Below are 27,319 nucleotides of genomic sequence, written 5' to 3' on the forward strand. Positions count from 1 at the left end.
GTAAATGAAGAATTACTTTTTTAAAATGTTTTTGTTGCAAAGATTGCTTACGAGAATACGAGACTACAAAGTTTTACAGAAAAGCTGACCATTAAAACCTGCGGTAAGTTTTTTCCATTCTTTTTTTTATTTTCTTTTTCAATTTTTTTTTTTTTACGTTTGACTTTGATCCAGATACAATATCAGGACTTTAAAACCTTTTTATGATTTTAAAGACTTTTTTTTCTCTTTTTAAGCTATGGTCTTCTTATAACTTGCATTATCAAAATTAAATGGGGTAAAAACTTGATCGCTAATTGCACTTTGAGACTTAAAAAAATATCTTATTAATTTTTGTGAAATGTTTTTGCATTTTGTTTTAACAACTGTTAACATTTTTGAAAAGTGTTAACAGCATTTAGAAAAAAAATGCAAAACATTTTCCTTCGAAAATTATTTTATCTTGAGCTCATTCAAGTTTGTTCTTCAGCTCTCATTATATATATTAAATTTAACATTGTTACATTATTGCATTAAATAAATAATAAATTGCAGCTACTCTATTTATTATCGGAAAACATAATATGAAATAACAAACATAACAAACAAAATAATAAATTTTGATTTGTTAACCAATATAAAGTTAATTTTGTTTTTCGATTATTTTCTTAAACTTGGCCATTAAGGTATCGCACTGTACGCGTGATATCTGTCACGCGTACATAGCGATACCTTAGTGGCCAAGTTTAAGAAAATAAGAGAAAAATTTTAATAAAATAAAGATCATCAAAGATACATTTATGTAGGCAATTTTCTAAAATAATTATTCTCATTTTTAATGTGGATTTTTCATAACTTTTGAAACAAGTTATTTTTTATCATCTGTAATATATATAACAAATAATATACATAATAAATAATATATATAACAAACAATATAGAGATATCAAAAAGTTATTTTAATGTTCAAGTTTTGGGAAGTGTTTTAATTTGAACTTTGCAAGAAAAAATTGAATAAATTAACTTTAAAAGTTGTTTTAGAAGAAAATTCTTTCAATTTCAGACAAGTGTAATTATTGTATTGGATATCTTGTTCGTTCTACTCTTTTATCTCATTTATTGGGTTTTTCAATCTTTTGTTGTTGATATTTTATTTTCTCTAGTGTAGCCATTGTCTTCGAAAATTTCATTAATTTTCGCAGATGATTTCTCTGTTTTGTTTGTTTATTTCTAAGTAATTTGCTACGGAACGTTAAATGGCGACATTTTTAAGGGAAAAATTTTGAAAGAAATTTCGTAAGTTTTTTCGAAAACTTTTGTTTCAAACTTAATAAGCTTTATAAAGAAAATGCATCTTTGCCTTCAACATGATTTTTCGTTTGCAAAACGTTTTGAATCGAGCTTCGGTTTTTGTAGTCAGAGAGACTCATCTTGGTGAGTATTTATCCAACTCAATCTATTAGAATTTACTCCGTTTTGTTTGATTTTTTTCGTTTATTTTAAAAAAAGGAGATGTTTAATAGACAATATGCGAATGCAATAAACTGCCGACTGCAGTTCATGGGCCAAAATAATAATAATGGAAAAAGAAAAAAATATCAAATATTTGACTAAGTACATTCATAAAGTTATTACACTTTAAGTTATTTATCATAAATTCGGATAAATTGCTTTTTGCAAACTAGAATTACGTCATTTTAGTACTCCAGTTGAACTTTTTTGTAAGTTTCCTATAATGACGTTAGATTACGTCTGTTCTAAAATGACTACGACGAAAGTGACACATTGCCACGCTTCGTTGTATGCTGACTAATTTATTAACTTTCATTCATTTACGAGCAAATGAATAAAAACTCCAGTTGTATGAGAACTACTGGAATTTTTATTCATTTACACAATCTCCTCAAATGTCAATGTTACTCCATATGCATGGTACCATTGACACATGCATTGTAGCATTTGTAGAAGTCACAATTAAGTGGTTATATCAAATCTGCATGCATGGAAGCAAATTAATAGCAGAGATTGGCATTTTCTATATAAAGTATTATTATATATTATATTTATTATATATACAGTTTGTTACGTTTGGAAAACAGTGCACGTAAAAAACTCTTCAACTTTTTCCTCCATTTACCACAATTTGTATTCAGATGGAACTAAATTTGGGTTTCCAAAATGCTGATCTTCAGCTCTAATGAACTTCGGCGTCAGTTCATCTTCATACGAGACATACCTCCAAAATATCACAGATACTGAATGATGACTCTCTAAACACAGTGAATGACTTAAGCCGCCTCTCGAGAAATTTATGCATACATCCAATCAGTTTATTTATTAAAATTATCTTCATTATTGGAAAAGTTTTAATTAGAAAAAAGATTTTTGCGATACATGTTATCTGCCGGTGAATCAATTTTTTTTTTTTGCCCCTTACAAATGAAATAAGCAAATGTCAAATACTTCTTCGGTAAGCCGCCATCTTTTAGTCTGATTTCAAAACGCGGAACGTAATTCGCGTTGAGATAACAACTTGCTGGAGTTCATACAGTTTGCAATCGACTACTTCTTTGCTGATCCTTGAGTAACTTTGAACCAATTAATTTTGCCATACACAAACTTACGACTGATAGATTTTAAATTTTTAAGAACATCTCTTAAGGTCTTCCCAACTTTATATAATGCAATTACACCGATACACTTTTCTTTATCACCCAACTCAGGGCCTGTTTATATGGACAGCGGGCTGGCTCGATAGCGAGATCTCACTGTTTTTTGCCGAGATCTCGGCAAACGGGCTGGTTAATTTCTTATATAAAATTGTTCGCATGCGTACAAATTCTTACATTTTTTGAATTTGAAAGCTTCCGTGTAAAATAATAAATTTAATAATAAAACTGGCAACTTCCGTGTACTTAAAATTTTAGTTGTTTTGCTTTTATAATTTACCAAAGATCCAGTATCTTTTAAGTAATACCATAAATCAGTTCTGCCAGTTTTAAACCAGCAACTACGATTTTTTCTTTAAGGCGCCTCTCTTTTACTTGTTTCATCTTTTGAAGTGATTGTGATCGTTTTCGTAAAAGAATAATATTTAAAAAAGTATCAAATTTAAATTTGTAAAGCTATATAATACAATTAGGCTTTAAGAAGCAGTATTTGTGTTATAATACCAGTTAAACATATTGTTAAAATGCAATGTACTTTTTTTGTCGCTAGCCGCCATCATTAAAGTTATTATTTTACCGATAAAGAGGCCAGCCCTGCTAGAAAAAGCCAGGCTGACCTCGATATCATTTTTTATTTTTTTTGGCAAAAACTCACTTAAACGCAATTTTAAAACTGGCTCGTTTTCCGGGCTAGCTCGGCAAATGGACTAGCCCTTGTCCATATAAACAGGCCCTAACTTGGATATGTGACCATTGAAAATCAGTAGTTTTCCTCCATCCTAGTGCTTCGTTTCTTCTAACAAAGTCTTTTCAGACAATTCAAAAAACTGTATTCAGCATTAACATGACGCGTGTCTATCAAGTACTATCAAAATTACAGCTCCATCAAGAACTGCACAGATGTAAACCTTTGTAGACAACATGAGGAGCTAAATAAACACTGCTGCTGAGAAGTAGACCTGAACTGTACGTTTTTATGGATAAAGCCATTGTTATAAGCAGATTTTTAAGACATGCATGTAAAAGGGTTTTTGCTTTCCAATATCATTTTGAAATTCGGTTTCGTCTAGATTGCATTTCTTTAAATAGCTTGTCAGTTTTGTACGTCAGTTTTGTACGTCAGTTTTGTACATCAGTTTTGTGCGTCAGTTTTGTACGTCAGCTTTTTACTAACATACAATAATATCCATAATTTCCTCGAGTTTTCATTTCTTTTTGAATTTTGTGGTAACTTCAAAGGCTTGCTAGTTTTCACTTCTTTTACTTTACCATCTAGTTTGATATACAGTAAACTAAATAAATTCAAGATCAGCAGAGAAACAAGAAAAAACATACAGCAGAGAATTTATCCAATACGGAAGTATAATGTAAAAGTGTTAATTACTTCCACATATTTTAACTTTTATGTCAACTTCAATGTCTTAATCCCTAATGAAATCAATTCTCAGATAATATTTTTCCTTTTAATTCTGCAAATCGAATGTACTGTGATAAAGAATGTACTTCTACATTGATTTTTGGGAGATTCAAAGTCATGATAAATTTCTAATACATAGGACACTGTTTGCGGTGCTTTGACAATTTCCAGCTGGCCATGTAACGTTTTCTTTGGTTTTTATTAAATATGCGTAAGATTTTATTAATTCTTATAATGCTAATTATTCATAGAAATTTCAAATTGCAGTAAAAATATTGTTTAGAAAAGAACAGAGGTAAAATGCTACGCAAATTTTGAGCCTTAGTACTTACATAAACAAATAACATCCCATTACATCCATGTTACAGGAATTTTCTAGTTTAGTTTATTGATGTTAACATGGAAGCATGTTCACACTCTGTTACGATTAGTAACTGCTTAACTGTTGATAGAAAATTTAAAAGGAAGTAGTGCCAAAGTTAACCCAGTGTCAAAGTTACCTCGCGTTTCAAAGTAGTTTTTATTAGCACGGTTGCCGTCCCCATGTGACTCTCTACTACATAGTAGTGTTGTTACGACTTTGAAGTTATTTGACTGTCGACTAAATCGATTAATGTATTTTTTAAAGTCGACCAAAATCGACGACTACATTTTTAAAATCGACTAAGTCGACTAAAAGTCGATTTAGTCGAAATATTTGAATAAAAAAATTTATTATGATCATATGCCTTAATGTTGCTTGACAATTTATTTTTTAGATAAACAAAAAAACTAGGTGGTATGTAATACTGTTATAATAACACATTCTGTTGTTGTATTAAGAACATTTTCTTTGTTCATTTTTTAATTCATCTAATCTATTAGATGAGTTAAAATCGAATAAACAAACGAAAATTACAATCGCAAAGTAAAGAAGAAAAAAAAAACAAAAATGAGCATTTTACATCATTTTTCACAAAAATTAAAAACAAAAGTTACTAAAAATTTAACTTATAAAAAACAGTGGCGTAGATAGGTGGGGGCAGATCGAGTGGCTAAACCTTTTTTGGGTTGGCAGATTTATAAAACTTTTTCGCATCCTTAACTGAGTACCATAACTCATTACTTAACATTTTGTTTTAAAAAGTATCAATTGGTTATTATAATCAGAAAAAGGAAACATATTAATGAAGTGGTGGTACATACAGTAAGTTGAAAGTTAAGTTTATGTGATACAGCAAATTAGGTTCAACGGTCAGATATTTTGGTTGAATTAAAAAAACCGCTACGAATGATATTCTTACGCATGGCTCAATCTTTATAAATAATTTATCTTTACAAGATAAACTACTAATAAAGATATCTCTTTACTAATTGGTCAGTTTCATAACAATATTAAAGATTGCTAAAATTAAATCAAGTGAAAAAATAGAAATAAGGATGTTTGAATGATTACCTGACTAAATCGATTTTTAGTCGATTATTAGGAAAATAGTCGATTAAATTGACTATTCGATTTTTCAAAGTCGACTAATTTCGACTTAAACTAGTCAACTTTTAGTCGATTTTGTCGAAGTCAATAACAACACTACTACATAGTCAAACAAAAATTAACGAAAACTGTTTTATACTAATATGATTAATGCTTAGGTTAGTTCTTAAAACTTTTATAAAAAATGGGGAAAAAATAGCAAAAACATTACAGTAGTAAACATATTGCCATTCCATACTTAAAGGTGACTTTAAAATAATCTAACGCCCCCTCCCCCCATTACTATAAAAAAAAACTTAAAATCATTTTACAATGTTACACAAGAATAAAAAATCTTCTTACGTTAATTCGTCACTAAACCAGTGACGAATTAAAGTACAAAGATTTTTTATTCTTATGTAAAATTGCGAAAGATGCTGGTTTAAAAAAACTTGATAAGAAGCCACTCGGGAATAAAAAGAATCTTAAAAAATGTTTAAGTGGTTTCAATTCCCATTTTGAGGAGAAATTGGAAGTTTATCTAATTAGTAAATCTAATAATTAACGATGATCAAAATAATAGCTCGCTGTAATTTATATCGATAGGATTTTTTGCAAAATTAGCTTCCGTTGTATTTAAACGAATAAGGGTACATGTCTTTTTAACGCTTGATGCCAACTTGATTTTTAACCACCTAATGAACAAATGTGGTACTGATTTCAAAAAGACAATCAATTGAACATAAGAAAGAACTAAAAACTTTTATATAGAGTTATTGAACGGATCATTTAAGTGCGTCACTAAAAGAAAATGGCATCGTTGTTGCGCTCAGAATCCTAACTAAGTTTCCTCTTACAAAACAGGAAGAAAATCTTTAGCTTAAAAATTCTATCGTATAGCGCTTTTATCAACCAGAAAATACAAATTTAGATCAACAACTTAAAAAAAAATAACTGACGAACTTAGATAACTTGAAAAGGGAAATGTTTCCGTCTCAAAAAAATATCTGTAAGTTTTGACAAAAAAAAAAAATTAATCTGCCTAAAAGATGTTAGATCAAATAATGCCGATGGACCATAGCTTAAGCTTAATCAGTTATTTTCTTGACTTTTGCTTGTCTTGAGTCTGATAAATGTTAAGCTCTGTATCAACAACAAAAACATGGCAAAAAATCATAAAAAGTGTAAACATCATCAAGCTTTTGAGTTTCGGTTTTTAAATATTATTATTTTTCATAAATGTTGTATTTCTTTTCATGTGGTATGATAACCATTATTATATTATAACCATCATCTATCGCTATTATAATACACTGGGACAGCAACAAGTTCCTCTACATGTTTGTTACTTTTAAAAAACTGCGTTTTTCGCAATGTGCTTTTAACAAGATTATTCTCTATTTTTATTATATATGTAATACAATTAGATTAGTTAAATTATTGACTTAAAATGTCGTAAAGTTTTCTTTTGATGAAGGTCTAATGCAGTTTTAGAGTTACGAGTAATAAGTGGAGAATATTAGAAAAGCGAGAGAAGTATTTCTTTACTCAATTTTTACTCAATTAAATTGGTTAACACCATTTTGATTCTGCTTGTTTTGTACTTTGTTATGGACCTGAATGATTGGGTTCAAAATATTCTGATGGAGTTTTTCTTTTCAAGTTGTAATGTAACTTATTGTTTTGGTCGTCAATTATGGTAAACAGTATTTAAATAACACTGCAAGTTTTAAAAATGTTATTGGAAATATGCCTAACGATGATTTTCTATTGAACAAAAGCCATTCTAAATTCTCACTCTCGATTTAAGTTTTATTTTATAAAAAGAGTTCATCGAACGTTAAAAATGTTTTGACGCTTTTTTGATTTCATGCACATGGGGTTTTTGATTTAAGTGTTTACAGTGAATTACGGATTTTTTACCCGGATGTTTCCGCTTCTGTCACGTGACAATTAGACAAGTAATTTAAGTTAAACAAATTTTGTTTAATAAAAAAGTGATTTTCAGGTTAGCAGATTTTTTTTTTTTTTTTTAATCCTCTTTTACCTTAATTTCTTGACAAAACAAAAAATAGCGATTGAGGATGAGTTGATCTCGGAACCCACTGGTTACTCTTTTTTTTCTTTTTTTTTTTGGAAAAAAATTAAACAATAAAGAGAACAAATGATCTGGCGAATGGTAAAATGGAAGCAAAGTTTAAACAAAACATTTTTCTTTTGACTATTCAATAAACACGCGCGAGCAGGCACACATACACACACACACACGCACATATGTATGCCACCAAAAATGCCTATTTACTAAATACAAAATGTGTATCTTTTATGCACTTTTCTTTAAAAAAAGAGATTATTTAAAAAAATTTAAAACCAAGACATTTTTTTTTTTTTTTGCCTTTTTGAATTAAAGTTATTACGCTTTGACAATCAAAGCCCAATGCCTACTGGCATAACAGCGAGAAAGATTAGCACAAAAGCGTTAAGTCTGAAATTAATCGAAAGAATAAGAGTATTAATAATTTTGTGAGTTTCATAAATCGTAAAAATCATATTGCTTTGATCTTCCGCATTGGCAAAAACAACTCTTTTAAAAAAACACATGTCTTAGTTAGTAAATGCAGACTGGTTTTATTTAAACAACTTGTATAGTGCGCTCGCTTCCAAAATTTAATTTAGCTGGATCTTATATTTATACGGTTTCATTGTGAAAATTGCACATTTTCATAAAGAGAAGCCGTCGCTACTAACAATTTTATTATGTTTTTATTGTATTTTTATTAAATTGTATTTATTTTTTTCTACTTTTTATCTTAAGTAAACAAATAAAAAAAACCCAAAAGTTTTCCATTTAAACATTAATAAATAAACAAACAGATTAAAACCAAAACTCCCTTCTTATTGTCGATTATGGTTTGGTAAACACCATTTAGAAAAACTTGATTATAATTTAATTCATTTTACTTTCGCGCAATTGGAAAAAAAATCTGCTTTTAATCGTTTAGAAATCTTTGTCTATGCTTTTATGCTTTTAGATCGAGACCGATTCTTTTTCTTAGGTAACACTTTTAATGGGGCGTGTACATCATTTGAAAACTCTGCATGATTTATTAAGCTTGACTGTGGTTCTCTAGCTACCTACAATGTTTTCTCGAAAACATTAAGAAAGACAATTGAGGCCATAGATTAACATTATCTTGAGGTGGCTGCACGCTGCGAATCATTTAGTTAACATTTTAGGATTATCATCTTCTTAACAAAAATTTTACCTGATAATTGTTTATGATTTGTATCGACTTCTTCAGCTTTTCGAATTTTATTGTTGACGCGACCAACAAAAGAAATGGTGGGTAATTTAAGGTAATTAAAATTGAGCGTGCAAGCGCGCAAATGTATTTGTTGTTTAATCTAAATAGTTATTTGGAATTTTTAAAAAACGGTTGCTATAAATACTCTTTAATCGATAATAAAAGCTCAAATGAACATAAAATTAAATGATTCTTTGATAACACTTATAAGCTTATAAGTTTATCAAGTACGAACGCGAAAATAAATATTTCTAAAAAGAACGACAACAGCAACAACTATCTTTAAACTTACACTAACAGTACTGCAAGATTCAACAACCAAAAAGAAAAAAAATAGTTTTATAGCGATTATATTTCTAGTAATAAACATTCAACAATACGAAAACCAATGTTAATGCCTTAATTTTCATTACAACGTCCATCTGTACGATAGTCTCTAAGAATGACCCAAAGATATGGGTTGCAGCGATGAATAATTTTGTTGTTCATATTTATCTTTGTTAGCTTTTAGCATTTATAATATTCTCAAATACTCAACATTAAAGGCAGGGAAGCTAAAGTTATGTAAGCCATAACTTTTTGACTTTGGAAATAAACAAGTAATAGTCAGGTAATATAGTTTATATATATATATATATATATATATATATATATATATATATATATATATATATATATATATATATATATATATATATATATATATATATATATATATATATATATGTATGTATATATATATGTATAAATCCATGTATGATCCATGTAAGAAAGTAAAATTTAAAAATAAAATATTTTTAACTTTGCAGAGTAACAGCGCTTGTAGATGTAAAAGTTTGCAACATTCGAAGGAGTTAATCCATTCAAGTAAAAAGTTTATATCTAAACTTTTGCGAACTTAAGAAAATGCGTGTTTATTTTAACCCGTGCTTCAATAAAAGCATTTCCTTTGAAAAGACAGAGAGAAAAAAAACGGCGAAGAAAGAAAATAACTTCAGCCACTCCACTGAGTCGAGCACTTCGAGTAGCGAAGCGCAAACAGCAACAAGATATAACGGTACATGCGTGGCCCACCATACTGATAATGACGATGAAGATGATGATGTTATTTACAGTGGCACCAATGACGTTCAAAGAGCCAAACGCAGAAGACTTTTATGCTTTGTGTTATGGGCTACGTTTGTTGTTGCAACAGCAGTCATTTTAACTGCAATCGCGCTGAGGTTTATTAAAAGCAGCAAAACCAAATTTTCAAAAGTAAGAATAGATGCATCAGACAATTGTTCGAGACAAGAAGAAGGAACTAACCAATCCGGTACTTGCATATGCAAAACCCCCATATGCTTAAAAGTAGCTGAAAGTATCAAAAATGCAATGAATCTTTCCGCGGATCCGTGTCACGATTTTAATGAATACGTTTGCGGACGTTGGCACGAAACTCACCCCTTGCCAGCATCCGAAGACAGTATATATCCTTTGAAAATTATCAATCTTGAGAAAAATAAACAGCTTCGTATTTTAGTTGAAGACTTGATAAAAAAACCGTCGGAGCATGACGGGTTTAAAGCTAAGATAAAGAAGTATTATCAGTCATGCATTGACGTCTTAACAATAGAAAAAAAGGGCAAACAACCTTTACTTGAATTTCTTTCGACATTTGGAGTTTGGTCTCCCATTAAAATGTGGTCTGAAGCAGGTCAACGAAACGACCTTACTTCTCTTATCATTCGAACACACAAGTACTTCACGTTTTCTATCGAGAATGATAAACATTATTCGCCGCTATTCAAAGCGTACGTCACTTCAAATAGACATAATCCAACAAAGCACATAACGGAGGTACAAATTGACTATTTTCTTTAAATTTTTTTAAAGATTTTTAAATAAAAAAGTTAAAAAACTGGACTTTTAAATAATTTTGTGTTTAAAAGATTTCTCCTCCTGATCTTCCAAATGAACGCAATGTGTACACATCAGACGATGAGCGTAACAAGAAGGTTTGGATATTTATGCTAACATTATTTTATAAGTATTAAATGCAACTGTTTTTTTTTTAACCTTGTATCAAAAACATATTGATAAAATTATCTGAATTATTCAATTTAAGATATTGTCAAAATACAAATTGCTTCTAATTAACTACGTGGCTCTACTCGGACCAGATGAAGACGCAGAGAAAAATTTGGAAGATGTGCTAAATTTTGAAAAAAAGCTCGCACAAGTAATTTGAACTACAAATAATATTCAATTTTTTTACGTACTTTAAATTACAACATATAATTATTTATGTGTATATGTGTGTGTGTTTGTGTGTGTATGTGTGTGTGTGTGTGTGTGTGTGTGTGTGTATGTGTGTGTGTGTGCGTGTGTGTGTGTGTGTGTGCATAAATGCATCGTTTGATGAGCAGAACTCATCTCAGTAATTCTTTATTTGGCGTTTCTTTTTAGATAATAGAAATTACTAGCAAGGATTCCGATATGCGAGATACCAATAACACTTCGATTCGGAATCTTGTGGATTTGATCGGAAACCAAGTATTATTTTGTTTTTAGAGTTCACGTAATAACTATTATTATCGAAATATTTGCACGAGAACGGGGTACTAAATTGTACAGTGGCATACTTTTGCTCAACAACAAACTTTACTAGACGTTTAAGTTGAATTAAGTTAACATATATAAATTCTAAAATATAAAAAAGTAGGTAAGAGAAAAAAGTCGAAATTAGGTCACTTAAAAATCTGCTGATTGATAAAAGTCTATTATTGCATTATGATAAAATTGTTTATCATTATGTTTGTAATTTACATTATATTCATTATTTAGATTGATTGGTTGCGTGTTATATCAAGCCTGTACCGACCATTTCATGTTGAAGTGAGCTACGATACGATTATTTCAGTCAGCACATTTGATTACTTTATAAAGCTGAACGAACTTTTAACAGACACGCATATTCAGTAAGTTATTGTTCGCCATCTCTTGAGAGGTTGGTTCGACCTCTCCATTACCAAAAATCTTTTAGAGGTTTTCTATTGTTTAATTGTTGCGTTTTAAGTTAAAATTTTGTGAATTATGTTGTTGCGAATTTTTTGAGAGTACAAAAAATCTTTTTTTGCTTCTATTAAAACCGCTACGTTTGAGTTTTCATCGTGTACATGTATTGAAATCTGAAGGAACAAGATTTCTAAGAAACCTACTTAAATGTAGAATCGCCTATTCTTTAATGTTAAGTGATTTTGGATTATAAAATTATAAATGGTTTAGTTTCGTATTCTTCAAACAAAAAGTGAAGTCCAAACTTAAAGTTTTAAGTAAAACCCTTACAACATTTGGGTAAAACCCTTGTTTCAACATGTTTACGGATCAGGAGAACATAATTATGGACTTAAAGAACTGTGATAAGCAGCTAAATTAAAAAACGATTTTAGGAAAATCTGAACTTATCTGAAGAATATCAACAATTTCTAAACAATTGTCTTTTTGTAAAAACTCTTTGAAATTTTTTCTTAAGGATTGTTAAAGATTACATCATATGGATATGTGTATGGAGATTTGGATCTTATGCATCCTCGCCCTTTTTGGAAGCTGATCATAGTTTTCAGAAAGCTGTAACAGGAGTTGAGAACCAACCTGAACGGTGGCGAAAATGCATCATGGATCTTGAACAAACAATGGGATTCGCTCTTTCATCTTTATATGTTGAAAAATCGTTAAAAGAAGAGGATAAAATACAAGTTTGCCCACTTTTTGAAATTTTCGCTTAAATTTTAAACTTAAAGCATTTTTTTTTTCTTCTGGATTTTAAGCTCATTTTTTGCGTTTGTTTTCAGGCTTCTGAAATTATTGAAAACGTTCGAAAAGAGTTTAAAAATAATTTGGTAAATGCTGATTGGATGGATGTTGCCACGAAGGCAGCAGCATTTAAAAAGGTTAAAAGCATCAAAGTAACAATCAAAGTGTTTATTTTACAAATTCAGAAAAGTTGTTTAAAAATGATTTTAAAATGTTCAAGTAAAAAAAAGATAAGTTTATATTTTGTGAACGAGGGAAGATTTTCGCAATTCTTTTTGTAGGTTGATTGCATGCTTAGTAATGTTGGTTTTCCGGAATTCATCAAAAATGAGCAAGCTGTTGATAAATTATACGAAAAGGTAATTTTGTTTTTTAACTTTATTTTTAACTTAATTCTATTTAGGACATACTTTACATAATTTACATAATTTACATAATTTACGTTTGTTTTTTTTTGCATACTAAATTTTAGCTTTAGTAATTTGCTTTAAAAACAGCCTAGTTTAACTATTTGTAAACTAGTTTGCTTAACCAACTATTTAGTAAGCTATTGAAAAATAATATTACATGGTGAGAATTTCAGGAAACTTTTACGACTTAAGGTTTTTGAAATACAAAACACTATCCGTAAAAATTATTTCTTATAGATTGTTGTAGATGAAAGCAATTACTTTCAGAATATATTAGAAATGTATAAAGACAAACGATTATCTAATCTAATGCTCATAAACCAGCCAGTGGACAGATCATCGTAAGTACTTTGTGTTGTAATGAACGAACATTTTAATATTGTAAGAGGTGTTATATACAAAAACGTCTCATTTTCGTTTTTTAGCTATGATCTGCCGCCAACTTTAGCAGAAGCCCTGTATAATAAACAAAAAAATAAAATGGGTAAGTTTCCTAGTTTCCATGTGCTTTTTATGCTCAAACCCTTGAGAGGAAGTCAAAGTGTTTTCATTTGTCTTTTATAACATCCAGTTGTCAAGAAAAATTGAAAGGAGAACTTTAAATCTCGAATAAAGAGAAAATAAAGAGAATAAAGAGTTTTGTTTACAAAAAAAGAAATTGAAATGTTGCTTGAAAATCGTCAGCTTAAAGAATTTGCTGCTATGTTGAGTCCGAATCTTTATTTAGGCAACAATTCGTTCGAGTTTTGTCTAGACAAAGAATTGAATTTCTTCAATTTTCATAAATAGAAGAAGAAAATCTGCTTCTTTTATCTTTTGTTAAGAAATGATGTAAGACAATTTCCTTTATAGCGTTTATGGCTGGTTTGCTGCATCCACCATTTTTCAGTTCAGAGGTTCCTATGTAGGTTTAATTTTAAAGTTTGCATTTTGAAACTCTTTGTTAAGTCTTAATTTCCTTTTCTGTTTTAATTCATTGGTTTTATTAAAAGTGGTTTTTTGGGTTTTTAACTTGAATAAGTTGTTTATAATAATTTGCTACTTTATGAAGATGGTAACTTTTAGGCTAAGATTTTAGGCTAAAAATGTAGTCAAACAAATTTAGTGTTCAAATCTGAAAATATTCGTGGAACTATAATTTTGCTGATTGATATAAAACGAAATCCGATTTTTATAGAGATTAGTGGTGGAAGTACCAAAAGCTAAGATTCCTTCGGTTCTTTCTTTTCTAAAATATTTTCGTTTTACTATACTTAGGGCCTTAAATTACGGAGCGATGGGTCTTGTAGCAGGACACGAAATAACACATGCCTTTGACGATAGAGGTAATCCAAATTCTTTTTTTTTTATTTAATTGACATTTTCTATTAAAAAGATAAACAAGATGAAATTGGAACTGTGCAGATCATTATTAAAGTAGAAGCTGAGCCATTTCTTTAAAAGGATCACAAAAAATACAGCAAAAGGTCAAGAATGTTTAAGAAAAGTCAAAAAAGACTTAAGAAAAGCTGAAATGTAGATGCAACGTTATATTCTCAATTTCATATATAAATTCTTTTTTTTTTTTTTTTTTTTTTAAAAAAAGAAATTTATTTCCTTAACCATTTCAGGAAGATTCTATGATGAATCGGGAGAGAATAGAAACTGGTGGAGCGAGTCCAGTCAAAACGCATTTTTGAAAAGATCTGAGTGCGTTAGTCAACAATATTCTAATTACTCAATATTTGGCATGCCGGTAAGTTTTTTATATTACTTTTTTTTTTTTCTTTTTTACTTTGAAATTGGTATTTAAAATAAAATGAAATTTTTCTAGAATAAAATATAAATTCTTTTTTTTTCGCGTAAGGTAAATGGAAGGCTAACTTTAAGTGAAAACATCGCTGATAACGGTGGCATCAAAGTCTCTTATATGGTAACCTTTTATCTAACATTCATTCCTCTCGCAATTAGGTTGCTGATTGAAGAAAGTTATAAAAACAGCAAATTAACAAATACAAATGCATAGAAAATCATGTTTTTTATTTTCCTCAAGTTTTCAACAAACATTTTTTATACTTTAATGCTGATTAGAAAGAGTAAGTCAAGGGGAGGGTGCTTTATTTTTACAGCCAGTAAAAATTTTTTCCTGATGTATACTTTCTCTTTTACATATGTGATTGAAGCCAATTAAAAGATGCATTATTTTTAGGCATACAGAGAATGGACTAACCGTCAAAAAGACCAAATGCTTCCAGGTTTATCATTCACAGCTGAACAGCTATTCTTTATATATCAAGGCCAGGTGAGTGTATAAAGCTTCTGTGTAAGAAGAATATTTATAAATAATCTTAAGCAAATGTAACCATTTTCGTACGTTACAGGTCTGATATAACCTTCGTAGTATACTAGCAAATATTTAGCTCGGCGTATTTTTTTTTCTGAGTTTAGATTTGGTGTGGCACCTACAGAGAAGAATCCATGAGTACGTTTTTGAATGGCTATCATAGTCCCAATAAATTCAGGTAAAAAAATATTGCAAGAGGTGAAACTTATCAATAGAATTCATATTGCAAGAGGTGAAACTTATCAATACAATTCATATCTTTTTTAGAACCATTGGTTCATATTCGAACTTGGATGAGTTTGCGAGTGCATTTAAATGCCCTCTGGGTTCTACCATGAATCCTTTAAAAAAATGCAGGGTTTGGTAGATAAAAATCCGATAAAACGAAACAAAAAAAATTCGCTCTTTCGTTCTGCATTCAAAGAAGATAAATTATTCATTTAAAGATATTTATTAAACTAAATAATAATAAATAAAAGTAAACTGGAATCTGTTGTTCTCCCTAGACTTGCCCACAACATACATAGAACTGCCCATAACATACGTGTCAGTAAAAAACACAGAAAGTTAGAAATCCTTTGCAATTAGCGTAGTCCAAAATATTTCAGTTTAAAACTCGTACACTTTGATTGATTGAAAAGAACAGTTGAACAAGGCTGTCCAATGTCTGTTATAACTTTTGGCGCTTCGTAAACGTTACTGCGTCACGCCTATTCTATATTTTTCCACAACATTCCAAAGAGAAAGTATATGCAATCATATAGCAGTTCCACGCTCAAGATTATCCTTGATTTCTCGGGTGTATTGTCCATAGTAACGTTCTGCTTTCTGGTTAAACTTCATGTTTCTTTCATTTATGTAATCTACATCAGCGTCCTCATGATGTTGACGTCTGCGGTGATACTTTGAACGTTTCATAATTCTAAAGCAGACGAGAAAAACCCACTTAAGATAAGCAGAGTAAAATAATGATGAAACGACATTGCGCACAGTAATGAATTTTTTTTTTTTTTTTTTTTAGATTTAAAATAGCAAAAAAATTTAAGTGACACTTATGATTTAAAAACAACTCAATAAAATTACTTAAGAAAGGATGTTTTTTGTGGTCTGAAATAATCAGACAATTGACCTTTTGCAAGTTTTTGTTAGCACCCGTAATTTTTAATTGCTATTATTGAAGTCTTAAGGTTAAGTCGTAATATTCTTTTAGTATAAACAAAAAGGATTATTGTTCTTCGGCTTTCTGTGTGAATTTCATTGAAAAAGCAGGACTTTTGACGAAAGCATGCTATATTTTTTAACTTATCACCAGCTGTTATTATTTTGTTAAAGTAACAATAACAGTTGCATATAAACAAGAAATGTGAATTTTTAACTAAAAGAGAAATAAAAAGAGAGGAAAAAATTCTAAGTATAGAAGATCAGTCATCGCGTCAAGTGAATGTTGAAAGCTGCAAGAGATTGACAGCTTCAAATTTTTACATAGCACTAGTTACAAAAGGTAAACCAAGTAAAAAATTGAAGGCGATTGTATGACCACGGATTTGACATTAAGAAAAAGTGCTTTGAAAAAGCATCACACTTTGAAAATGAATGAATGGTTGCTTGCTGTTTTTGTGTAAAATGCGTTTATTTTATTTGAAATACAAACATAATTTGATCTTTATTAAGATGCAGTCATAAGAAATATCCACACTAATGACATATGAGCAAAAAAAAAACTTTGAGAAATTAGCATAACTAAAATAGCAAAATTATTTTTGCTATTTTAGTTATGCTAATTTTGTCCAATTTGAAACATGTTGTTTTGTTAATAAGTGTTAAAAAAAACTTAAAAAAATTTGAAGTGCAAGAAGAGAGTGAGAAATGTTGTCAATGTGCTAGACTTCCTCAAAACGTTTCAAAAACTTTTTCATTCATATAACAGAAAGTAATTTCAAAAACTCTAAAGTCCTTTTCGAAATTTATGATCAACTTTAACATGAAGGTTAAGAATTTTGTTTCAATGCACAAGGTTTTTAATTTAAAAATGTATGGGCATAAAATCTTTTCAAATTTGTGATAAGATTCTTATAGTTTCTTTATTATTACAGAACTTCTCAGACATTTTTCTCAAAATGTTGAGCAGATTGAAAGACGTTTTTAAAACTTTTTTTATGATTTTTTTAAATTTTAGAACATACATAATTTTTTTTTATGTTCATGAAAAAAAGTCGATTAAATTTTTTAAGAATAAAATAACAGATTTCTCCAAAACCTATTTACTTTTTGAAAAGCATCAACTTTAAAAAAGCTCGACTTTCCGAATTCTAAATTTGGAATTTTTGAAAAAGTTGACTTTAATTAAACTCATTTTTACAATAAGTTTTAAATAAAAAATTAAATTTAAGAAAGTAAATTTGTCTCACCAAAAGTATTTAGTGTTTTAAATGCATGAAGAGTTCCATTTTAACAGACTTCAAAAAATTTAACACATCTTAAAAGACACCTATAGAAATTGGTTATTACTTGTTATTATTTGTTAAAAACCGAAAAAACAAATTGCCAATACTTGTTATATACAATTGAAAACCTTTTTTTGTTTTTCTAATTAGCAGATAATAAAATAGTAAAAATTACAAATGATAGACTATAAGATTTTTGAAAGAAAAAAATTAAAACTCTTTAAATTTTTTTAATGAATCTTTTTTCAAAAGATGAAAATTATATTTTTTTGAAAAATGAAGTTATAAAAGAGCTAATTTTTTTTTCAAAAGACAAAATACAAGCTTTTAAAGAAAGTTCAACTTTTTGGAAAGCAGAACTTCAAAAAAGTTTGGTGTTTTTAAAAAAGCTTTTGACTTAATGAAAAAGTTGGACTTTTTGAAAGACAGAGCTTCAAAGAAAAAAGCTTGACTTCTTTTAAAAAACAACATTTAGACTTTTGCAAAAGTTTGACTTTTTGAAAGTCAAAACTATAAAAATGTTTGAACTTTTCCAAAAATACAAAGTTGAAATTTAGAAAAAGTTGACCTTTTTCAAAGGTTAAAAAATTCATAGAAAGTTGTCTAAACTACAAATTAGTTTCTCAATCAAGAATATCTGTTAAAAGTAAACAATGATTGACACAAAGCATTGTTGACATAGTTGAGGGTATATACTAAGCCTACTTTAAAAACTTTTTGTAGAAAAGATAAAACATACAAAACTATTTCAGGAAATAAAACATTTGACAAACACAAAAAAAATTTTTACATGATAAACAAGCTAAAGGTTTTAAGCTGGCGTTTGCTAAAAATATGATCTTGAAAGGTCTTCCGCAAGTGATACAATAAAAGAAAAATATAGAAAAGAGGGATAGTTAGAAAAATGAGAGATGAGAGCAATTATCTGAGATGCAGTTTATGTAGTTTTTACTCTGATGTTTGCTCATAATTAGCTGTACCACTAGAAAAGACCATGAATTTATAAAGGAAGAATGCACACTAATTGAGCAAATACTACCACAAGTATTTGACTCAGTAAGTTCAAACTTGCTTGTTTTTAAATAGGTCAATGGTACAATAAGCTACAATGAGTGTGTGTAGACAAAAACGTTTTTCAAAGTCTGGAAATGAAAATTTATTTTTCTTCTCTAAATCTTATGACTTAAGACTTACTGTTGTTCAAGGTCGCCCACCATTCGATCAATTGCAACTTCTGATGGTCGTTCCTTACCACCATACATTAAGTTGTGTGCTCCAGGAAATATAGACTTGCCCCTAAAAATGTTTGAAAAAATGCATTCAATTTAGTTGCATATAATTAAAATACATTTTAAATTATTTCTAGAATCAAAGAAAATATAAAATTTAAAAATTTGTACATTTTTTCTTTGGCTTGTTGATATTTTTCCAAATCTGGTTTCATTTGTTTAGTTAATCGATCATACTGGCGCAGTTGTGATGTAGCATAATCTAAACGGAAAAGAGTAATAGAAACTATTCTTAAATAAAAAATCCAACCCACAAAACTTTTAAAAGGAGAAAAACATATTTATAGATATAACAAATCATAATTGTTAAAATAAAACCAAAGCTCAAAAAAAAAAAAGACTAAAAGAAATTTTTTTAAAAAAAAGTTCAAAATCTGAGGAAAAAGTGGAAAGGGAAAAAATGTCAAAATTAAAGAGTACCGTTAAAGTGTTAGCGTTAAATTAAAGAGTAAATTTTTTAAAAAGTTTTTTTAAAAATTGACAACTTCATTTTTTGACTTTTCCAAAGGTTTTTGAAATTAAACAAACATTAAAATAATTGTAAAACATAGTGAATCATTAGGCAATAAAGAAAAGTTTAAGACAACTACATTTTTTGACTTTTCCAAAGGTTTTTGAAATTAACAAACATTAAAATAATTGTAAAACATAGTGAATCATTAGACAATAAAGAAAAGTTTAAGACTTGATTCAGCTTCTAAACTTTTACCCTAATAAGGATCAAGGACAGTACTTTAAAGGCTGCTAAGTGAAACCTTTTGGTTTATGTCCACAACATGTGTCCATGACAACTATTGACTGGCTTTTTACAATCAGTAGAATAAGAAATAAAATTTCAAAATCTAGAAAAGTGACAGTTTAAAAAAAACAAAAAAGTTAGAGAGTAAGAATCTTTCACTAGGAAGGGAAAATATAAATGATTTTGTTGCCTAAGTTGCATCATTTTTCTTTAAGTGAATGACACTGTAGATACCCTTGATTAAAAATTTATTGAGTAAAGGATGAACATCAAAATCAAATAAAAATTCTCAAAAAGCAACACAGACAATCAGATATGAATTGTATAAAATCTTCTTATAAGTTAATCAAAAATAAAATCAGGTTTTAGTTCACAAAATAAATTTATTTTTAGTTTATTTTTGGTTTCTTAAGTACTAAAACTGTACAACTTCTAAAAGTCAACTAATCTTTGCCATTAATAGCACACATTGTTTATGTATCGACAAGACGTTTTTTGTGTAAGCTGTAAAATCAAGTAAAAACCAAACAAATTCAGTTTCAAATATCAAATTAAATAGCAACAACGAAAAAGCATAAGCAGAAGTGTCAATTATTCAAGTTTCTTCTTTTTTTTTTACTTTGTGAAAGGTAACACAAGGTAACTTTGACACTACTTTTAAACATTTTATTATCATACTTAAGCACATAAAGTTAAAGTTAATTACTGTAACAAAGTTCCATGAACATGTTTCCATGTTAAAATACACAAACCAAATTAGAAAATAATTGTAATAGATTGTTCAATGTTTATGTAATAACAATTTCATCAAGTATGGAGACTCAAAATTTGCATAAAAAGGTTAAACTCAGAAAAAAAAAAGACTTTTCAAATTTTGCAGGCTAAGTATATCATATTCTTGATTTTTTTTATTTTGATATGTTGGTACATATGTTCCCAACATGTTAACATTGTTAAACATTTTACATTTTTAGGATGTTTTTGACAGATATCTATGAAAGGTTAGAGAATATTAACTTCAAGTTATGCGCCTTTTGTACAAAACAAAGAGAATGCAGAGATGTGACAAAACAATTCATAACTTTTGCATCATGACACCTGCTCTCACATAACTGCTTGCTCATGATTTTTGCTCATGATGCTTGCTCGTGGTTTTTTAGACAAAAGTAATATCATAATCATGCCTCAGCTGCTGCCCTATTCAGTCTTGGCCCCCTGCATTATTTTCCTATTCCCAAAACTAAAAAAAACCATGAATGGAAGGCATTTTGCCACAATTAGGAAGATCAAGACTATATTGCTGGATGAACTGATAGCTATACCAAAAAGCTCACACCAGAAGTGTTTTGAGGATTGGAAAAAGCAACCACACAAGTGCATTATATCTGAGGGGGATTAATTTAAAGAGGACAAAATAGATATTGATAAATAGAAAAATATTTTCCAAGAAAAATGAAAAAGTCACTTTTTTTTTTTAATGCATCTCATATTTTACCTCTGTTCTTTTCTAAAAATTATTTTATAGTAATTTGAAAACTCTAGGTGTAATTAGCATAACAAAAATTAACAATTTCTTAAGTATATTTGAGAAAAGCCAGAGAAAGCATTATGGGGTTAGTTGGACACTGTTAAAGCAACCCCTTAACCATGTTAAATGCATTAGAAAATTTTTTAGAGTATAAAAGTACATTCTATTAGCAGAATGGAAAGGAAGAATATTATGGCTGAAAAATGATTCCATAAAAAGTAAATTATGTGGGAATAACTTATGTGACTTAAGTACTTCCATTACATGACATCTTTGTTGTATAACATATCAAAATAAGTATATCAAACCATTTATATCACAACAGACTTTGTTTAGGATCTAATTTTTTCCTACACTCCTACCTTAAAACCAAAGTAGAAACCATCAAAATTTTAGTGATATCTGTTCTACAACAATGTTTAGTGACAACTGTTCTACAACAACTTAAATATGTAATACAACTAAAAATTACTAATATAATATAACTGAATAAATGAACTAGATAAATGAACTATAAATTTAAGGGAATAAAAAAAGGTGAATAAAATAATTTCTGAACAATTGACAGTTAAAAAATATTATGTATAATTTAAACCGAACACCAGGACAACAAAGTTTGAAGAGAATAAATTTAGGAACAGAATTGTTGTTATAAAAGGAATGTTTTTTGCATAATGCATGTCTGCTACACTGGTTAAGGTTATTTAAAAACTACACTTTGAAAAAGAGAATAAAATTCTTGTAAAAAATTGGGCTGTTTATTCTTATGTTCATAATATATATAATTGTTTTATAATCTGTTTATAATTGGGCTTTTATTCAGATAGAAAAAACTAATCTGAGTGATGGCAAACTTATATTCAGACAAATTTTATTTCATTTGATCATATCATTAAAAATTATAAAATTAAAAGAAAACTAAGAAAACATTGAGAAATATTACTTTTAAAAAAAGCTTCAAAGTGATGAAGTGACGTAGTGATTACCTGAAAATCCAGGATCTTGGTTGTTTTTTTTTCTCTTCCTCCTTTCAAACTTCTCAACATCATCAGCAGTCTCTTCCAAAAGTTTTATTTCGTCATAATTTTCACCATTCTCTTGTGCAAGCTGATGATTAAAGAAGGCCATTAGAATATGCACAAGCATGTATGGCATATGTATGTATGTATGTATGTATGTATGTATGTATGTATGTATGTATGTATGTATGTATGTATGTATGTATGTATGTATGTATGTATGTATGTATGTATACACATATTCTTTCTTTCTTTCCTTTCTTTCTTTCATCTTTTTTTTTATTATTTAGCTAACAAGCAGCATTCACTTTAAACAAAAAAATTTCAAGCCCACTATTTTTCAATTTGTTTTTAATTAGTAAATAGCTAATATATAAAATTCTAAATGATAGCAGTTTGAAAATACATCCTCAAATAATATGCCAACCTTGTACAGCAGAAAACTGAGTGGAGATTTTTTGAAAGAAAAAAAAAAAGGTCATAAACTATCAAAAACATAATTCTTACAATTTCGGACACAGATTACATCACATTTGACAAAGATTAAACTTAATGCTTCACATATTCATGATATTTATAGTCCCAAAACCCTGAATATGAAAACAATCCCACAATTCTGAGGCATTAGGTACACAAAAATTGTGTAAAAATTATTCATACCACAGATTATAATCACTGGGATATCTTAGTGGTTATGTAATTTACACTATGAAATATGTGCTCATTGGTAAAAAAAAAAAAAAGAAAAAAAAAGAACTGAAATTATGTATAAAGATTGTCTGGGACTCCCCTTCAATTTTGAAAGTTGTTGATTTTCTCCTATAATTCATTTTGAGTTTTATGCTTTTGTTAAGTAACCTATCATTGTTTATTTATTCTTAATTCAATAAATGTTTCTATTTTCATTAAAATGTTTTTTTTACTTTATTTTCTGTTTGCATATGGGCAATATCTCTATTATTCTTAAGTGCCCAGAGCTACCCACCTCTCCCCCACTGGAAAATTTTTTTGTGGAAAACTTCTAAAGTTAAAATAAGATTCTTTAAAAAAAATGAACATGATCAAAAAGTGTGAACCTATTTGTAATTGAAACACTTATTCTGACTCTTAATTGCATTTATATGAATGAATGCCTTCTTAGGCTACAAGTTAGTTTCCTATCTTGAATCAGGTATTTATAACTATGTTTTTATTTGAATCAGGCATTTATAACTATGTGTTTATTCAATCATAAATGTTTTGAATACCTAACCATTAGCTATTATGTTTGGCTTTGGAGAATATCTTTATCAGAACATAAATATCAAGAAAGAGAAACTGTTAAACTTATGCTCAAGTTAAATTTTATATAGCAAAATAGTAACATGGCAAATTTTAGGTCCAAAAAAAAACAAATACCAAGAGAACTTTTCTAATTCATTTTTTGTTTTTTTGTTTTAAAGAGTTAAGAACAACGCTTTTTCTAGCTTATTAGCTAATTAGAGAAAGTTAATCTGAATCTAATTTAAATCTAAGTACTTTCTCTGGATATAACAGATGATGACTAGAGATGTAACAGATGATGACTAGAGATGTAACTAAAGAAAGTTCTTAGATTTAAATTAGATTTAGATTAACTACTTAGATCTAAAAAAAATATATATGTACACACACAATAATAATAATAACAATAATAACAATAATAATAATAATAATAATAATAATAACAATAATAACAATAATAATAATAATAATAATAATAATAATAATAATAATAATAATAATAATAATAATAATAATAATAATAATAATAATAATAATAACAATAATAATAACAATAATAATAACAATAATAATAATAATAATAATAATAATAATAATAATAATAATAATAATAATAATAATAATAATAATAATAATAATAGTAATAATAATAATAATAATAATAATAATAATAATAATAATAATAATAATAATAATAATAATAATAATAATAATAATAATAATAATAATAATAATAATAATAATAGTAATAATAATAATAATAATAATAATAATAATAATAATAATAATAATAATAATAATAATAATAATGATGATGATGATGATGATGATGATGATGATGATGATGATGATGATGATGATGATGATGATGATGATGATGATGATGATGATGATGATGATGATGATGATGATGATGATGATGATATGGCAAAATAAAACAACTTCTAAAATTAATAGAGTTCCAATTTGAAAATTAAAATTGTATACGCAAAAATATAAAATATGTAAGGTTAAGAGTAAATTACTTGACGTGCAGCTTTATCATTTAATTCCCATTCTGCCCTCCTGCGTCGTGCTTCAAAATTTTTGGGCAGTTTTTTTTGCTGATCTTCAATTGCAACTTCTTGATGATTTAACTTCCTTGCTTCATTCTACCGAACAAAATTTAAATTTATTGTTATGAAGTTAGTTGGATTTAGTTTAAAATTTAACAGGACTTACTCAGGTTGCTTGAATTTTAGGTCTTACATGTTTAGTTTTAGGCAGTTTTTAAACAATTCAGCTAAATATAAATATACTCTTTTTAAATGAAGTTCCCGAAGTTTATTTTCATATTTTTTTGATCCTGACATATGAGCCAGATAAGGATTCTTTTTCTTTAAGTCAGACCCTTTATCAAAGTTCTGAATTTCTTCATCACTACCACTACTTTCTCCTTGTCGAAAACCTGTCAACTGAGGAAAATCACCATTGATTTCTTCTTCTGTGATACTACATAAATTGCATTCAACTGTCTCTTTTATAGGTTCACACTCATTCTCAGAGCTGTCTGAATCACATGGCCATATTGAATCCTCTTGAACACTGGTCATTTAACTGTTTTTTTTAACTAATTATTTTGTTGTGAAGTATATAAATAATCAAATATATATATGTGTGTGTGTGTGTGTGTGTGTGTGTGTGTGTGTGTGTGTGTGTGTGTGTGTGTGTGTGTGTGTGTGTGTGTGTGTGTGTATAATATATAATACACACACACACACACACACACACACACACACACACACACACACACACACACACACACACACACACACACACACACACACACACACACACACACACACAAATGAATGACACACACCAAATCAATTGCAACATTCATTTGCGAAAATCAAAAATTATAATTTATAATTTGGAAAGCAAATAAAAAAATTAATTTATTCAGTATTTTTATTTAAAACTTTCTTATTTTAAGCTTACTGGCCTAAAATTTTTAAAAAAATGAAGACACATTAGATTTTTTTTACAACATATTTTGAGGACTTACGAATTAAAATTGATGGGGTTATCAAAGTTTTACCTAGATTATCTCTTCCCCGTTCAGAATATTTAAAAAAAAATCGTGAAATTAGATGCGGACCGCTGCACTATGCATCGCAAAGCGGTAATAGGTTTTTGTACTTATTTTTTGGTGATTTTTAATATTTAAACTTTTTACAGTTGTTTTTTTTTTGTATTCAGTTTTTAATTCACTTCAAAAAAAAGAATTATTAGTTTTTATGCAAATTTAAAATAATCTTTCATTTAATTGAATGTAAAACTAGAAATAGAAAAAAAAGGTTTTTGCATAGATTTTTTTGTTGCTTTTTTGATTCCTTAAATATGGATTGATTTGAGCCTTGTGGTCACAGAGGTCGCCTCGTTTTTTTTGAATAAAATATAGCTATTGCGAATTGACTATATTGCCATGCAAAAATGTTCAGCCTACCTCTGTGACCACCTGCTTTTAAATCATTTTTACAACTGAGTTTTATTAAAAAATCGGCTAAATTCTGCGTAGTATGTGGAAACTACGTAGTACAATAAAATAGGCAAGGTTTAATAAACCGGAGGCTTAATAAACCGGAGACGGCATCACGTGACTTTTAAGAAGCCAGTTGTGAAATTTGGCCGCCATCTTGGTTAATCCAAACTAAAACTAAATCAAAAGATTGAAATGATTGAATAATTGGTTAGTTTATGTTTGGTAACTTCATGTAAAGACTTATTTGCTAACTGATAGTCTTCTTCAGTAATCTTCAGTACATTCCAATAACATTCGGAATATTGAAATAGACATTCAGATTTCAACATGCTACTTACAGATACTGTATTTCAAAAAGTATGAAAGATTCTTGTGAAAATAAGACCAAATGTTTGAGTTCAAACATATTTATATGTATATAAAATAATAAGCTATAACTTAAGTGCATGTATGTAAATGCATATATATGCGTATCACTATTATAACATATATATATATATATATATATATATATATATATATATATATATATATATATATATATATATATATATATATATATATATACACACACACAATTAACCACAAAATTAACGCACCACTTATATATTTTGATTTAATTTTCGTCAATATTATATATTTTGACAAACATATCAAGAATGGAACACATGAACACAATTATTTCGATGATAACAATGTGATAAGGATGGTGAAAAAAAAGTAAACAAAGTAAAGTAAAATGATTATTGTTATGCACACTAATACAGCTTAAATTGAAACATTTTTCACTTATAACTAGTGTTACAACCTCTTGATGTTATTACGGCTTGACAGCGCCGTGGCATACTTTCAATTAGAGATCTAATCGTTTCTTGAAGGATATCTTCTCACATGCGGATAAGATTTTGTAGCAGCTCGTTTAGGCTGTTTGGTGGTGGATGTTCAAACATGGCGTCCATTATTTCCCAAAGATGCTCTATTGGGCTCATATCTAGACTGCAAGCTGGCCACTCCAAACTTGAACATTAACATTATTTAAATATTCAGTAACAATGTGCCGTATGTGGTCTGGCATTACCCTGCATAAGAAGGAATCCATCAACAATGTACGGTACAAAAGGTACCACAAAAAATTCTAAAATGTCTGCTATGTATCGTTGAGAAA

At 28.5% G+C, this 27,319-nt stretch overlaps 2 protein-coding genes across 10 annotated transcripts; one reads left to right on the plus strand and one right to left on the minus strand.

The window, feature by feature from the left end:
• LOC145186507 (endothelin-converting enzyme homolog) lies at positions 1 to 15,837 on the plus strand. Of its 9 annotated transcripts, XM_090095459.1 has the most exons (19): positions 1,307 to 1,413; positions 9,325 to 9,430; positions 9,630 to 10,659; positions 10,752 to 10,817; positions 10,928 to 11,041; positions 11,269 to 11,355; positions 11,647 to 11,780; positions 12,335 to 12,557; positions 12,654 to 12,752; positions 12,897 to 12,974; positions 13,263 to 13,366; positions 13,451 to 13,509; positions 13,878 to 13,929; positions 14,283 to 14,350; positions 14,636 to 14,760; positions 14,872 to 14,937; positions 15,214 to 15,306; positions 15,453 to 15,526; positions 15,616 to 15,837. In XM_090095459.1, the coding sequence occupies exons 3-19, from the start codon at positions 9,727 to 9,729 to the stop codon at positions 15,713 to 15,715; spliced, it is 2,475 nt and encodes an 824-aa protein (XP_089951585.1). In that variant the 5' UTR covers positions 1,307 to 1,413; positions 9,325 to 9,430; positions 9,630 to 9,726; the 3' UTR covers positions 15,716 to 15,837. The 9 variants fall into 9 exon arrangements, with proteins under 9 accessions (XP_089951587.1, XP_089951589.1, XP_089951586.1 ...); XM_090095461.1 differs by lacking the exons at positions 1,307 to 1,413; positions 9,325 to 9,430 and adding an exon at positions 1 to 103; XM_090095463.1 differs by lacking the exons at positions 1,307 to 1,413; positions 9,325 to 9,430 and adding an exon at positions 1,217 to 1,275.
• LOC145186508 (pre-mRNA-splicing factor SYF2-like) lies at positions 15,781 to 25,288 on the minus strand. The gene is made up of 6 exons (XM_090095467.1): positions 24,929 to 25,288; positions 24,656 to 24,781; positions 22,335 to 22,455; positions 19,193 to 19,283; positions 18,987 to 19,088; positions 15,781 to 16,270 (listed from the first exon to the last, which is right to left on the minus strand). The coding sequence occupies exons 1-6, from the start codon at positions 25,220 to 25,222 to the stop codon at positions 16,105 to 16,107; spliced, it is 900 nt and encodes a 299-aa protein (XP_089951593.1). The 5' UTR covers positions 25,223 to 25,288; the 3' UTR covers positions 15,781 to 16,104.
• Between the last annotated feature and the right edge of the window lie 2,031 nt (positions 25,289 to 27,319).

The sequence above is a fragment of the Hydra viridissima genome, unplaced genomic scaffold (genome assembly GCF_058129835.1).
Source record: "Hydra viridissima isolate aposymbiotic clone 2 unplaced genomic scaffold, HvirCarnegie_v1 scaffold_8, whole genome shotgun sequence".
NCBI lineage: Eukaryota > Metazoa > Cnidaria > Hydrozoa > Anthoathecata > Hydridae > Hydra > Hydra viridissima.

What these genes read in the sequence shown, in the direction of transcription:
- LOC145186507 (XM_090095461.1), top strand. Translation starts at nt 9,727, where the DNA reads ATGCGTGTTTATTTTAACCCGTGCTTCAATAAAAGCATTTCCTTTGAA. An exon ending in TGGATTTGATCGGAAACCAA is followed by an intron (nt 11,356 to 11,646) that starts GTATTATTTTGT and finishes TTCATTATTTAG; the next exon opens with ATTGATTGGTTGCGTGTTAT. An exon ending in CAGCCAGTGGACAGATCATC is followed by an intron (nt 13,367 to 13,450) that starts GTAAGTACTTTG and finishes TTCGTTTTTTAG; the next exon opens with CTATGATCTGCCGCCAACTT.
- LOC145186508 (XM_090095467.1), bottom strand. Translation starts at nt 25,222, where the DNA reads ATGACCAGTGTTCAAGAGGATTCAATATGGCCATGTGATTCAGACAGC. An exon ending in ATGATAAAGCTGCACGTCAA is followed by an intron (nt 22,456 to 24,655) that starts GTAATTTACTCT and finishes TTTAATCATCAG; the next exon opens with CTTGCACAAGAGAATGGTGA. An exon ending in CCAAGATCCTGGATTTTCAG is followed by an intron (nt 19,284 to 22,334) that starts GTAATCACTACG and finishes TTTTCCGTTTAG; the next exon opens with ATTATGCTACATCACAACTG.